Raw genomic sequence first — 14,824 nt, forward strand, 5'->3', positions numbered from 1 at the left:
GACTTATGAGGAGAGATTAGGTCGATTGGGCTTATACTCGCTGGAGTTTAGAAGAATGAGAGGGGATCTCATTGAAACTTATAAAATTCTAACAGGACTAGACAGACTAGATGCAGGAAGGATGTTCCCGATGGCAGGGGAGTCCAGAACCAGGGATCAGAGTCTAAGGGTAAGGGGTAAGCCATTTAGGACAGAGATGAGGAGGAATTTCTTCACCCAGAGAGTGGTGAGCCTGTGGAATTCTCTACCACACAAGGCAGTGGAGGCCAATTCATTAAATATATTCAAGAAGGAGTTGGATATATTTCTTAAGGCTAAAGGGATCAAGGGATATGGGGAGAAAGCAGGGACAGGGTACTGAGTTTGGATGGTCAGCCATGATCTCATTAAATGGCGGAGCAGGCTCGAGGGGCCGAATGGCCTACTCCTGCTCCTATCTTCTATGTTTCTATGAATGGCCGACTCCTGCTCCTATTTTTCTAATAGGCGGTCTTGGTGATGGGGGAGGCTATAGGGTCGGAAGGCCAGCTCGAGCTGCGAGGGGGGTGGGGAAGGGTGGGGACGACGACGACGACAATGGACAGGGTGGTCAGGTCGATGAGGACGACAACGGACGGGGGTCAAGGGTCAGGGGCGGCCCTCCTCACCTGCTTGTTGGCCTTCAGCACGGTCCGGAGGGTGGCGATCTGCTCCCGCTTGGTGCTGAGCAGCGACTTGAGCTTGAGCACCTCCTCGATCAGCGCCTCCTTGTCCTTCTCGGCGCCCGGTGCCAGCAGCTGTAGGGCGGCCCGCTGCCGCGACAGCTCCACCACCGCCCGCAGGTGCTTGAGCTGGCTGCGGATGACGGCGCTCAGGTCGAGGACGCTGAGGGGCCCCCGCTGGGGCTCGGCCGCCTCGGGCACGGGGGAGGAGGGCAGCGAGCGGGGCGAGAGTTCGCCGCCGCTGCCGTCGGGCTCGGCCGCCTTGCCGAAACGATCGGCCGAGCGCCGGCGGCCCCTTCGGCCCCGGCCCTCCTTGAAGTAGTCCAGCATCACCCGGTTGGGCGTCAGGTTGTTGCACAGGCAGACGTGGTGGTACAGGCTGGCCAGCTCCTCGCTGAAGGCCGCCAGCTCGTCCTGGGCCCGGCTCAGGCCTCCTTGGGACTCCGAGGCCGCCTTGCCGATGACCCGCAGCTCCTTCTGGAGCCGCACGATGCAGTCCTGGTCCTCCTGGCTGCACTTGATGTGCAGCTGGATGTTCTCGGCCAGCTCCTTGGCCTCCAGCTCCCAGCGCTCCTGCTCCTCCAGGTACTTGGCCTCGCACCCCAGGTACCTGATCTCCAGCTCCTTCAGCTCGGCCTTCAGCTGCTGGAGCTCGGCCATGGCCGCCCGGTACTTGGCCTCCAGGACCTCCGGCCTGCCGGCCTCCTCCTCCTCGCCGACCCGGTGGGACTGCTCCGACAGCAGATCGCCCTGGCCGATCGAATCCAGCCGCTTCTGCAGCTCCTGGACACTGCCCAGGAGGGAGGCCTTCTCCCGTTCTACCTAGACAAAGCACAGGACAGATCAGGAAGGGCTGTTCGCAGGGAACCATCTCAAGCACACTTCATTTAAAGCCATTTCCCCAAGAACTGGTGTAAGAACATCAGAAGTAGGAGCAGGAGGCCGCAATTCGGCCCCTCGAGCCTGCTCCGCCATTCAATAAGATCATGGGCTGATCATCGACCTCAACTCCACTCTCCCGCCCCGATCCCTCGATTCCCCTCAAGTCCAAAAACCTATCGATCTCAGCCTTGAATATACTCGACGACTGAGCCTCCACAGCCCTCTGGGGCAGAGAATTCCAAAGATTCACCGCCCTCCGAGTGAAGAAATTCCTCCTCATCTCAGTCCGAAATGGCCGACCCCTTATCCTGAGACTGTGACCCCTGGTTCTAGACTCTCCAGCCAGGGGGGAAACAGCCTCTCAGCATCTACCCTGTCAATCCTCCCTCAGAATCTTATACGTTTCAATGAGATCACCCCTCATTCTTCTAAACTCCAGAGAGTATCGGCCCAGTCTACTCAATCTCTCCTCATAGGACAATCCCCCCATCCCAGGAACCAGTCTGGTGAACCTTCGTTGCACTCCCTCTATGGCAAGTATATCCTTCCTTAGGTAAGGAGACCAAAACTGTGCACAATACTCCAGGTGTGGTCTCACCAGGGCCCTATATAATTGCAGCAAGACTTCCTCACTCATGTACTTCAAGCACTATACAGTTTATAGCGCCTTTTCGTGCGAAGGCGATTGGCCCGGTGTACGCGATACATGAATGACCGATTTATTATGTGTCGACCTGACAGGGGAAGCGCCAAGCTGATGTATAACCACTGGGAATTAAATTCTTACCATGTGGACAGACTGGAGAAGCTGGGATTGTTCTCCTTAGAGCAGAGAAGGTTAAGGGGAGATTAAGTGAAGGAGAACAACCCCAGCTTCTCCACATCACTGAAGTCCCTCATCCCTGGTACCATTCTGGTCAATCTCCCCTTAACCTTCTCTGCTCTAAGGAGAACAATCCCAGCTTCTCCAGTCTCTCCACATCACTGAAGTCCCTCATCCCTGGGACCATTCTGGTCAATCTCCTCTGCACCTTCTCTTAGGCCTTGAAATCCTTCCTAAAGAGCACGGTGCCCAGCATTGAACACAAGGCTCCAGCTGGGTGGCCTAGCAGGGTCTCTCTCTCTCTCCAGGGATACTGGCTTGACCTGCCAGCCCTATGCAGCATTTTCAGGTTTATGTTGGTGAGAGAAGACTTTCTGCATGTGGCGCGGAGATGAAGGGATTTCGCCCAAGCCCCCGCCCCTTCCTGCCCGGCCAGTACCTGCACGAGCTGCTGCTTCAGCTTCTGCATCTCGGACAGGCTGAGCTCGCTGAAGAGGTCGGAGACCAGGCCGGGCGCCGGGCGGAAAGCCTGGCCGGGGCGGGGGGTGGACATCTTGACTTCGCCGTTCAGCAGACTGGAGCCGTGGTGGTAGCCGCTGTCCAGCTCGTCCGGGCCGGCGCTGTCGTCGAAGCGCAGCTCCTCGAAGTCGACGGGCAGGTTGCAGAGGGAGCCGCTGGCGTTGGCGTAGGTCGCGAGCTCCTTGCGCAGGTTGGCCCGCTGCTCCCGCTCCGTCCTCAGGCTCTCCAGGGCCTCCTCCAGCTGACGCTCGGTCAAGACCTTCAGGCGGCTCACCTCCTCCAGCTGACTGTTGAGGATCTCTATGTCCTCCTCTCGTTGCTTCATCTCGTGCTTCAGTCCTTCGAACTCCACCTGGGGGGGGTGGGGGGGGGGAAGAAAGGACAGGCAGGGTGAGCTCAAGCCTCGTACCGCAGGTGGGGAGCAAAGAGACGGCCATTTCGCTCTCTCGTCTCCTCAACTTACAGCCAGGTCTCACTCTCGCCTCAGTCAGAATGTCGTGGGTCCGAGCCCCCACTCCCGAGACTCGAGCCCCGTAATCCAGGCTCGACACTCCCCCGGTGTCAGTACTGAGGGAGCGCCGCACTGTCGGAGGGGCGGTACCGAGGGAGCGCCGCACTGTCGGAGGGGCGGTACCGCGGGAGCGCCGCACTGTCGGAGGGGCGGTACCGAGGGAGCGCCGCACTGTCGCAGGGGCGGTACCGAGGGAGCGCCGCACTGTCGGAGGGGCGGTACTGAGGGAGCGCCGCACTGTCGGAGGGGCGGTACTGAGGGAGCGCCGCACTGTCGGAGGGGCGGTACTGAGGGAGCGCCGCACTGTCGGAGGGGCAGTACTGAGGGAGCGCCGCACTGTCGGAGGGGCGGTACTGAGGGAGCGCCGCACTGTCGGAGGGGCAGTACTGAGGGAGCGCCGCACTGTCGGAGGGGCGGTACTGAGGGAGTGCCGCAGTGTCGGAGGGGCAGTACTGAGGGAGCGTCGCACTGTCGGAGGAGCAGTACTGAGGGAGCGCCGCACTGTCGGAGGGGCAGTACTGAGGGAGCGCCGCACTGTGGGAGGGGCGGTACTGAGGGAGTGCCGCAGTGTCGGAGGGGCAGTACTGAGGGAGCACCACACTGTCAGAGGGGCAGTACTGAGGGAGCGTCGCACTGTGGGAGGGGCGGTACTGAGGGAGTGCCGCAGTGTCGGAGGGGCGGTACTGAGGGAGTGCCGCAGTGTCGGAGGGGCAGTACCGAGGGAGCGCCGCATTGTCAGAGTTGCCGTCTTTCAGATGAGACGTTAAACCCGAGGTCCCCATCTGCCCTCTCAAGTGGACGTAAAAGATGCCATGGCCACTCTTGGAAGCAGAGCAGGGAAAATGCATTTAAAAGCAAGCTGGATAGTTGCATTTACAGGGAAGCTAGATAAATACATGAGGGAGAAAGGAATAGAAGGATATGGTTTGGTGGTGAGATGAAGAAGGATGGGAGGAGGCTGGTGTGGAGCAGAAACACCGGCACGGAGCAGTGGGGCCGAATGGCTGTCGTACCTGGTTCTCCCTCAGCATGGAGGCCAGCTTCTGTAAGGAGATGTTTTCCTCCTCCAGCTCGGTACAGTCCTGCAGCTGCTGGCTCTCTCGCACCTTGGACTCCTTGATCTCATCCCGGAGCTGGCTCTTTTCCAGCTCCAGATTCTCGCATTCCTGTCAAAGCAAGGGAGAAAAAATTGAATGAAAATAGTGTTAGCGTCGATTAGGTAATACACAGCACATTTATTGAACACCTGACGAAAGAGTGTCCCTCATCCCTGGTACCATTCTGGTCAATCTCCCCTTAACCTTCTCTGCTCTAAGGAGAACAACCCCAGCTTCTCCAGTCTCTCCACGTCACTGAAGTCCCTCATCCCCTGGTACCATTCTGGTCAATCTCCTCTGCACCCTCTCCAAGTTCTAATCTCTTGCACATCCCTGGTAGCAGATTTTCTTGCTAGTTTGCTCATTAACATTTTCTTACCAATGCAAGTAAAACAACAACAACTTGCATTTATCCAGCACCTTTAACGTAGTAAAACGTCCCGCGGTGCTTCAGAGGAGCGTAAATTAGACAAAATTGACCCCGAGCCACATAAGGAGATATTAGGGACCGGCGACCAAAAGCTGGGTCAAAGAGGTCGGTTTTAAGGAGCGTCTTAAAAGGAGGAGAGAGAGAGGCGGAGAGGTTTAGGGAGGGAATTCCAGAGCTCGGGGCCCTGGCGCGGTCGCCAATGGCGGAGTGATGGAAATCAGGGGATGCGCGAGAGGCCGGAATTGGAGGAGCGCAGAGATCTGGGATGGTTGTAGGGGCTGGAGGAGGTTACAGAGATAGTGGGGGGTTGTAGGGGCTGGAGGAGGTTACAGAGATAGTGGGGGGTTGTAGGGGCTGGAGGAGGTTACAGAGATAGGGAGGGTTGTACGGGTTGGAGGAGGTTACAGAGATAGGGAGGGGTTGTACGGGTTGGAGGAGGTTACAGAGATAGGGAGGGGTTGTAGTGGCTGGAGGTTACAGAGATAGGGAGAGGGTTGTAGGGGCTGGAGGAGGTTACAGAGATAGGGAGGGTTGTAGGGGCTGGAGGAGGTTACAGAGATAGTGGGGGGTTGTAGGGGCTGGAGGAGGTTACAGAGATAGGGAGGGTTGTAGTGGCTGGAGGAGGTTACAGAGATAGGGAGGGAGGAGGCCGTGGAGGGATTTGAACAGGAGGGTGGAGAATTTTTAAATCAAGGCGATGCCGGACCGGGAGCCAATGTTGGTCAGCGAGCACAGGGGTGATGGGTGAACGGGACACGGTGCGAGTTAGGACACGGGGGCAGCAGAGTTTTAGATGAGTTGATGGTTACGGAGGGTGGAAGGTGGGAGGTCGACCGGGAGAGCGTTGGAAGAGTCGAGACTGGAGGGGAGGAAGGCATGGATGAGGGATTCAGCAACAGAGGAGCGGAGGCAGGGGCGGACACGGAAGATGTTATGGGGCTGTAATGGATAACCAACAGCACCCTAGCACTCCGTCCTCCATTACAGCCCTGCCGTTGAGGGGCTTAAGCTCGGGGCGAACACTGCTCCTTTACAGTGGCTGACACTAGCTGGCGTGCTCAGACAGTAATCTGTGCAGCACAATTGCCCATTAACAAACTCAACCAGCCTGTGTGTGGCAGTGCCAATTGGCAGCGCCTCTGTACACCAAGCTTCAGGGGAAAACTCATTCTGTGCAGGGCAGTGCACAACACCGAGCTCTCCGCACAATCGTCCCTCGGCCTCCTCAGAGCCCGCTTGTTCAAGCCTCATTGAATTTCAATCCGCTTTTCAAAAGCCGATTGAAAAGTGACCCTGAAGCAGCCGGATTGTTGTTAAAAACCCCAAACTGGTTCGCTGATGTCCCTTTAGGGAAGGAACATAAACCACAGATGGGACGGTCACTCCAGCTGCCCTCTCGTGCGCTCAGCACCCACCCCCCCCCCCGGGAGCGGGTCTCCAGCCTGCTGGGAGGAGGCGATTGAATGAAAGAGAGAGGGGGGGGGGGGAAATAGGCAACAATATTCAATTCTGCATCAAACACGGCAAATGCTCCATTTTTTCTGCTTACGGTTCTCTCTCGAACGCTCCTCGCTGTTTGCAGGAGCTTGCCGTGTGCAAATTGGCTCCCGCGTTCGCCCCTGCCTCTAGTTCAGACACGGTCCCTTGGGCATCAGTAACCCAGGTACCTGACCCAAATGGACATCCTGAATGTGCCAGTCTAGGTAGATAGGCAGACTCCCATTTCTCCAGCGCCTTTCACCACCTCAGGACGTCCCAAAGCGCTTCACAGCCAATGAAGGACTTTTTTTGAAGTGTGCTCACTGTTGTAATGTAGGAAACGTGGCAGACAATTTGCACACAGCAAGCTCCCACAAACAGCAATGTGGTAAATGACCAGCGCATCTGTTTTAGTGATGTTGACTGAGGGATAAATATTGGCCCCAGGACACCGGGGGGAACTCCCCCCTGCTCTTCTTCCAATAGTGGGCGTGGGATCTTTTACATCCACCTGAGGGAGCAGACAGGGCCTCGGGTTTAAAATCTTCTGAAAGACGGCACCTCCGACAGTGCGGCGCTCCCTCAGTACTGCCACTCCGACAGTGCTGCGCTCCCTCAGTACTGCCCCTCCGACAGTGCGGCGCTCCCTCAGTACTGCCCCTCCGACAGTGCTGCGCTCCCTCAGTACCGCCCCTCCGACAGTGCGGCGCTCCCTCAGTACCGCCCCTCCGACAGTGGGCCGCTCCCTCAGCACCGCCCCTCCGACAGTGCGGCGCTCCCTCAGCACCGCCCCTCCAACACTCCCTCAGTACTGGCACCGAGGGGGGGGGCAGGGCCGGGCCTGGATTGCGGGGCTCGAGTCTCTGGAGTGGGGGGCGCAAAACCACGACCTATTGACTCAAGGCGGGAGAGTGAGTGTAGACAGTGTGTTGGCAAAATCTTTGACTGGGAGGAGGGGAATTCATTGGGTGGTGATCAGGGACCCTGGATGAAGTTAATTACAGGATCCCTGTGTAGCTAACCCACCACAGACTGGAGCCTGCTCTATTTATACTCCAGTGCCTAGAAAGCTGGCTGTCTCAACAACACTGTTCTTTATTCCCTCCCTTGCTTCTCTCCCTGGACACAGACGCGCAGCTCCGACTAGCACTGTGTGTCAGTCGCGAGCTCGGCACATAATAATTGTTCACAGAACTGCAGTCAACAACAACGCCCCACCAGCCCTCCCCCACCCCATTCAATGCTTCCAATGATTCGGGAACGTTGCTCTCTCAGCCCCGAGAATACACAGCGAGATCCGCCCAGTCTCCCATCTCTGCCAACACGACGGAAATGCAATCCCGCTCTCCCCTCGTCTAATTTTAGCGCAGTCATCACCGACAAAGGAAGGTCTTTGCAGAGAGCTCCCTGTTAATAGGTCAAGAGCTGATCTCGAGACGGTCTGCTGCTGCTCTAGATGGGTTTGGGAGATGCGCAGAATCGCACAGCGCAGGAGGCCATTCGGCCCATCGTGCCTGTGCCGGCTCTTTGAACCAGCTCTCCAATCAGTCCCACTCCCCCCTGCTCTTTCCCCACAGCCCGGCACATTTTCCCCCTTCAAGTATTTCTCCAATTCCCCCTTTTGAAAGTTACTATTGAATCTGCTCCCACCGCCCTTTCAGGCAGCGCATTCCAGATCACAACAACTCGCTACGTAAAAAACATTCTCCTCATCTCCCCTCTGGTTCTTTTACCGATTATCTTCAATCTGTGTCCTCTGGTTACCGACCCTCCTGCCACTGGAAACAGTTTCTCCTTATTTACTCTATTAAAACCCTTCATGATTTTGAACACCTCTATTAAATCTCCCCTTAACCTTCTCTGCTCTAAGGAGAACAACCCCAGCTTCTCCAGTCTCTCCACGTCACTGAAGTCCCTCATCCCCGGTACCATTCTGGTCAATCTCCCCTTAACCTTCTCTGCTCTAAGGAGAACAATCCCAGCTTCTCCAGTCTCTCCACATCACTGAAGTCCCTCATCCCTGGTACCATTCTGGTCAATCTCCCCTTAACCTTCTCTGCTCTAAGGAGAACAATCCCAGCTTCTCCAGTCTCTCCACATCACTGAAGTCCCTCATCCCTGGTACCATTCTGGTCAATCTCCCCTTAACCTTCTCTGCTCTAAGGAGAACAACCCCAGCTTCTCCAGTCTCTCCACGTCACTGAAGTCCCTCATCCCCGGTACCATTCTGGTCAATCTCCCCTTAACCTTCTCTGCTCTAAGGAGAACAATCCCAGCTTCTCCAGTCTCTCCACATCACTGAAGTCCCTCATCCCTGGTACCATTCTGGTCAATCTCCCCTTAACCTTCTCTGCTCTAAGGAGAACAATCCCAGCTTCTCCAGTCTCTCCACATCACTGAAGTCCCTCATCCCTGGTACCATTCTGGTCAATCTCCCCTTAACCTTCTCTGCTCTAAGGAGAACAACCCCAGCTTCTCCAGTCTCTCCACGTCACTGAAGTCCCTCATCCCCGGTACCATTCTGGTCAATCTCCCCTTAACCTTCTCTGCTCTAAGGAGAACAATCCCAGCTTCTCCAGTCTCTCCACATCACTGAAGTCCCTCATCCCTGGTACCATTCTGGTCAATCTCCCCTTAACCTTCTCTGCTCTAAGGAGAACAATCCCAGCTTCTCCAGTCTCTCCACATCACTGAAGTCCCTCATCCCTGGTACCATTCTGGTCAATCTCCCCTTAACCTTCTCTGCTCTAAGGAGAACAACCCCAGCTTCTCCAGTCTCTCCACATCACTGAAGTCCCCCATCCCCGGTACCATTCTAATCAATCTCCTCTGCACCCTCACCAAGGCCTTGACATCTTTCCTACAGTGCGGTGCCCAGAATTGGGCACGATACTCTAACTGGGGCCTAACCAGTGTTTTATAAAGGTTCAGCATAACTTCCTGGCTTTTTGGACTCTGTCTCTATTTATAAAGTTTCTGGAGACAAGGGGGCAACAAGAGAGATTACTGGTGGAAGCGATGGGAGAGAGATTTCATTTCGCTTGCTCATCTAGTTGTGAGGGCAGGCTGGACGGAAGCAGAGAGGTGCTAAGCATCCAGCCGTTAATTAACGCGGGTCGAAGTCTGCGACACTCATTCATTAGTCCGTGTTTGAACCACCACACAGTACCGGGGGCTTAGTCTCAGCCCAGGGCTTTCAAAACGGTTTGGAGAACTAGCTCGTTGGGTTTTGTCGGCCAAACTTAATCTTTCACTTTAAACCAAAAGGAAATCGACTTTAAATTTGAATATGGATTTACATTTGGTACAAAACAAGATTTACTAGAATGATACCAGAACATCGAAGCTTTGACCGCGCTCGATCAGCTCCGATGGACGGGTCACATTGTCCGCATGCCCGATACAAGACTCACAAAACAAGCGCTCTACTCGGAGCTCCGGCACGGCAAGAGAGCCCCAGGTGGGCAGAGGAAACGCTTCAAGGACACCCTCAGAGCTTCCTTGAAAAATTGCAACATCCCCCACCGACACCTGGGAATCCCTGGCCCAAGACCACACAAAGTGGAGAAGCATCCGGGAAGGCGCCGAACACCTCGAGTCTCTTCGCCAGGAGCAAGCGGAAGCCAAGCGCAGGCAGCGCAAGGAGCGCACGTCAACCCAAGCACCCCACACCCACCCGCCCCTTCAACCACCGTCTGCCCCACCTGTGACAGAGACTGTGGGACAGATTTTCAGTGTGCCGTGAGGCGGGCTTTTAGGCGTGCGGGGGGGCAAAAATCCCGAATTCGGGGGTCCCGACACCATCCCGCCCAAAACCCGCCTCCACGTAAGTTTCAAGGGAGGCGGGTACCCGCCCCGCACTGGGACCCGCTGACCCGAGGCGGGAAGGGATTAGTGCCAATTAACTGCCTGTTAACAGTTAGTTAACAGGCAGTTTTTAGCCTAATCCCGATTTTGAGGGGTGTCGTGTGGGATTCCTGACGGCTTCAAACCACGCCAGGTTAGAGCAGGCGGGCCATCGGGTTGAAGGACTTGGCGGGGTCGAGATGTCGGTGTAAAGGTGAGTGATGGGTGCATGAGTGCAAAGGTAAGTGTGTTTGGTGTGTGTAAAGAAGTTTAAATTACCGTAACAGCCTTTCTTCCTGTAGGCGTCGGGAGTCCATCACTCAGCCGGCACTGAAAGCTGAACGGCTGCGAGCTGTCAAAAGTGACAGCCTTCAGCTTTGAGTGCCAGTGTGAGTTCTAACTGAGTCTGCGTAGAAGGACTCAGGTTAGAAGTCAGGCTGTCAGTGTTTGACAGCTTCAAACAGCTGTGAAACGCTGATATTTCATCTGTCAAAACCTCTTGACAGATGAAATTTCAGTCTGTGACGTCACCTGCTGCCGGGTGGCCCTTAATTGGCCTGCTGAGCCTGCTGGGCGGGCTCAACAAGGTCAATCAAGGGAAAATCGCGTTGATTGGCCAAACGTCGATGGAGGCGGGACTAAAACCCGGAAGTTGTAGTCCCGCCTCCTTCCCGACTGCTGAATGAAAATCCGCATTGGACTCAGTCACCTGAGAACTCATTGTTAGTGTGGAAGCAAGTCATCCTCGGTTCCCAGGGACTGCCTAAGAAGAAGGCGGCCAGAACTGAGAGGTTCTAACTATCAGGAAAGGCTGAACAGGCTGGGGCTCTTTTCTCTAGAATAGAGAAGGCCGAGGGGTGACCTGATCGAGGTCTTTAAGATTATGAAGGGGTTTCGATAGGGTAGACGTAGAGAAGATGTCTCCACTTGTGGGGGAGACCAGAACCAGGGGCCATCAATATAAGATCGTCACTAATAAATCCAATGGGGAATTCAGGAGAAACTTCTTCACCCAGAGAGTGGTGAGAATGTGGAACTCGCTGCCACAGGGAGTGGTCGAGGCGAATAGCGTCGATGTATTTAAGGGGGAAGCTGGATAAACACACGAGGGAGAAAGGAATAGAAGGAGATGGTGATGGGGGGAGATGAAGAAGGGGCGGGAGGAGGCTGGTGTGGAGCAGGAACACCGGCACGGAGCAGTACATGGGTTTCTGTGCTGTACAATCTACGTCGAAATAATGTTTAAAAAATATATATACACTGGTGTTCAGAGGAGCGAGTGCAGCTGGTTTCGATGAGTCAAGGCAATGGCTGACTCGCTGGGTAAAGGCAGCCGCTCCCTGTGTGACGCAGAGGAGTCAGTAATGAGGAAAAAAACAGGGCATTTGCACCGGGAGCTCCCTGGGTGACAAAGGAAATGGAGGGTAAAATAAAACAGAACTGGGAGGTTTATGGCAGAGAAGGTTAAGGGGAGATTGACCAGAATGGTACCGGGGATGAGGGACTTCAGTGACGTGGAGAGACTGGAGAAGCTGGGGTTGTTCTCCTTAGAGCAGAGAAGGTTAAGGGGAAGATTGACCAGAATGGTACCAGGGATGAGGGACTTCAGTGATGTGGAGAGACTAGAGAAGCTGGGGTTGTTCTCCTTAGAGCAGAGAAGGTTAAGGGGAGATTGACCAGAATGGTACCAGGGATGAGGGACTTCAGTGATGTGGAGAGACTGGAGAAGCTGGGATTGTTCTCCTTAGAGCAGAGAAGGTTAAGGGGAGATTGACCAGAATGGTACCAGCGATGAGGGACTTCAGTGATGTGGAGACTGGAGAAGCTGGGATTGTTCTCCTTAGAGCAGAGAAGGTTAAGGGGAGATTGACCAGAATGGTACCAGGGATGAGGGACTTCAGTGATGTGGAGAGACTGGAGAAGCTGGGGTTGTTCTCCTTGGAGCAGAGAAGGTTAAGGGGAGATTGACCAGAATGGTACCAGGGATGAGGGACTTCAGTGATGTGGAGAGACTGGAGAAGCTGGGATTGTTCTCCTTAGAGCAGAGAAGGTTAAGGGGAGATTGACCAGAATGGTACCAGGGATGAGGGACTTCAGTGATGTGGAGAGACTGGAGAAGCTGGGATTGTTCTCCTTAGAGCAGAGAAGGTTAAGGGGAGATTGACCAGAATGGTACCAGGGATGAGGGACTTCAGTGATGTGGAGAGACTGGAGAAGCTGGGATTGTTCTCCTTAGAGCAGAGAAGGTTAAGGGGAGATTGACCAGAATGGTACCAGGGATGAGGGACTTCAGTGATGTGGAGAGACTGGAGAAGCTGGGGTTGTTCTCCTTAGAGCAGAGAAGGTTAAGGGGCGATTTAAGAGAGGTGTTCAAAATCATGAGGGGTTTTTATAGAGCAGATAGGGAGAAACTGTTTCCTCTGGGAAGTGGGTCGGTGACCAGAGGACACAGATTTAAAATAATTGGCGAAATAAGCAGTTGGAGATGAGGAGAAATTCCTTCACACAGAGGGTTGTTAAGATCCGGTGCGCACTGCCTGAAAGGGTGCTGGAATCAGATTCAATAGGACTTTTCAAAAGGGCAATCGGGCGTGTATTTGAAGAAGACCAATGCACAGGGCTATGGGGCGACAGCTGGGGAGTGGGACTAAATTGGAGAGCTCTTTCAAAGGGCCGGCACAGGCCCGACGGGCCGAATGGCCTCCTTCTGTGCTGCAAGAGTCTATGATCGATTCTTGGCCTGGTGCTGATCTTCGCTGTGGTTCTGTGGCCGCCTCAGGGCAACGAGGAGGGAGAGAGGAAAAAAAATTGACAGGGCTTTCCGTCTGCATTCTCTCCTCAGCATCACATGCTCTTTAAGCACCAGAGCTGGACACCGAGCCGCAATAAGGCCACGTCGAAGCAGCGTTAAGAACTGATCCTAGTGCGGTAAGAAGCTCAGAGTGACACTGCTAGCCTCTAGCACGATTGAATCGCTTAAAGCAATGATTTCTCGATTTATCTGAACCCCCTATAATCCGGCCGTGCCTTCAGCCACCTGGGCCCCGAGCTCTGGAATTCCCTCCCTAAACCTCTCCGCCATGCTCTCTCCTCCTTTAAGACGCTCCTTAAAACTGACCTCTTTGACCAAGCTTGTGGTCGCCTGTCCCTGATATCTCCACATGTGGCTCGGGGTCAGATTTTGACTGATTTACGCTCCTGAGAAGCATCTTGGGACGTTTCACGACATGAAAGGCAAGTTGTTGTTGATTGGGAGGCATTCAATTAACGTCAGGCAACAGCAGAGGGCAGATCAGCTCTCTTTCCCTCCAGCATCTCCGCTGAATGTGCGGACGTCAGATTTCCAGTAAGATGATCAAAACACCGGATCAACTGGCTCTGCATCTCCAGCACCTCTGCCCCACCGAGTGCCGGAGCCGTGTGACAAGCCCGTCAGCTGTGGCTCAGGGCGTCGCACTCTCGCATCTGAGTCAGAAGGTCGTGGGTTCACAGTCCCCATTCCACAGACTTGAGCACAAAAATCTAGGCCGACGCTACCAGTGCAGTACTGAGGGAGCGGCGCACTGAGGGAGCGCCGCACTGTCGGAGGGGCGGTACTGAGGGAGCGCCGCACTGTCGGAGGGGCGGTACTGAGGGAGCGCCGCACTGTCGGAGGGGCGGTACTGAGGGAGCGCCGCACTGTCGGAGGGGCGGTACTGAGGGAGCGCCGCACTGTCGGAGGGGCGGTACTGAGGGAGCGCCACACTGTCATCTCCAGAGTAGATTTTTTGCCAATGATTTTAAATCGGCGACCTCTGGTTATCGAATTACTTGCCATAGGGAATATTTTTTCTCCCTCTACTCCATCAAAACCTCTCATCTTAAAATTCTCTACGAGGTCACCTCTTAACCTTCTCTGCTCCAAGGAGAACAATCCCAGCTTCTCCAGTCTCTCCACATCACTGAAGTCCCTCATCTCTGGTACCATTCTGGTCAATCTCCCCTTAACCTTCTCTGCTCCAAGGAGAACAATCCCAGCTTCTCCAGTCTCTCCACATCACTGAAGTCCCTCATCTCTGGTACCATCCTGGTAAACCTCCTCGGCACCCTCTCCAAGGCCTTAACACCTTTCCTGAAGTGTGGGGCCCACAAATGTCCACAATACTCCAGCTGCGGCCTAACCAGTGATTTATAAAGTTGTAGAATGAGCTCAGCTTTTATATTCTATGCCTCTATTTACAAACCCACGTAACCCATATGCTTTTTTAAACAACCTATCAACTTGCCCTGCCACCTGATGCACTATCAACAACACCAAAGACTACGAGTTGAACTTATACGAAGTAGGCTTTTATTGACTAAGAACTGGAGCATGCCTCTGCTAGTGGATCCATCCTAAGAGCTCCCGGGGGGGAAGGGTGGTGAGTCACCTTTATACCCGGGCTTAGGGGTGGAGCCAGGGGCGGAGACATGCCCGGACCTGTACAGAGTTAGCAGTGGTTTGCCACACCACCTTTAAGGATATGTGTACAAGAACGCAAGAAATAAGTATGAGGA

General features: G+C 54.7%; 1 protein-coding gene across 2 annotated transcripts in view; it reads right to left on the minus strand.

The window, feature by feature from the left end:
* Window positions 1-605: 605 nt before the first annotated feature.
* The window catches only part of LOC147086829 (protein bicaudal D homolog 2-like), a 55,860-nt gene continuing 41,641 nt past the window's right edge, over window positions 606-14,824 (minus strand). For both annotated transcript variants that reach the window (XM_085979011.1, XM_085979012.1), the window contains exons 3-5: window positions 4,450-4,602; window positions 2,846-3,277; window positions 606-1,523 (exon numbers count right to left, since the gene is read on the minus strand). In XM_085979011.1, the coding sequence (XP_085835137.1) occupies window positions 621-1,523; window positions 2,846-3,277; window positions 4,450-4,602 (1,488 nt within the window). In that variant the 3' untranslated portion in view covers window positions 606-620. The remainder of the gene's footprint in view (window positions 1,524-2,845; window positions 3,278-4,449; window positions 4,603-14,824) is intronic.

The sequence above is a fragment of the Somniosus microcephalus genome, unplaced genomic scaffold, assembly GCF_052327205.1.
Source record: "Somniosus microcephalus isolate GS21.2 unplaced genomic scaffold, FLI_Smic_1.0 unresolved_chr7, whole genome shotgun sequence".
Lineage (NCBI taxonomy): Eukaryota > Metazoa > Chordata > Chondrichthyes > Squaliformes > Somniosidae > Somniosus > Somniosus microcephalus.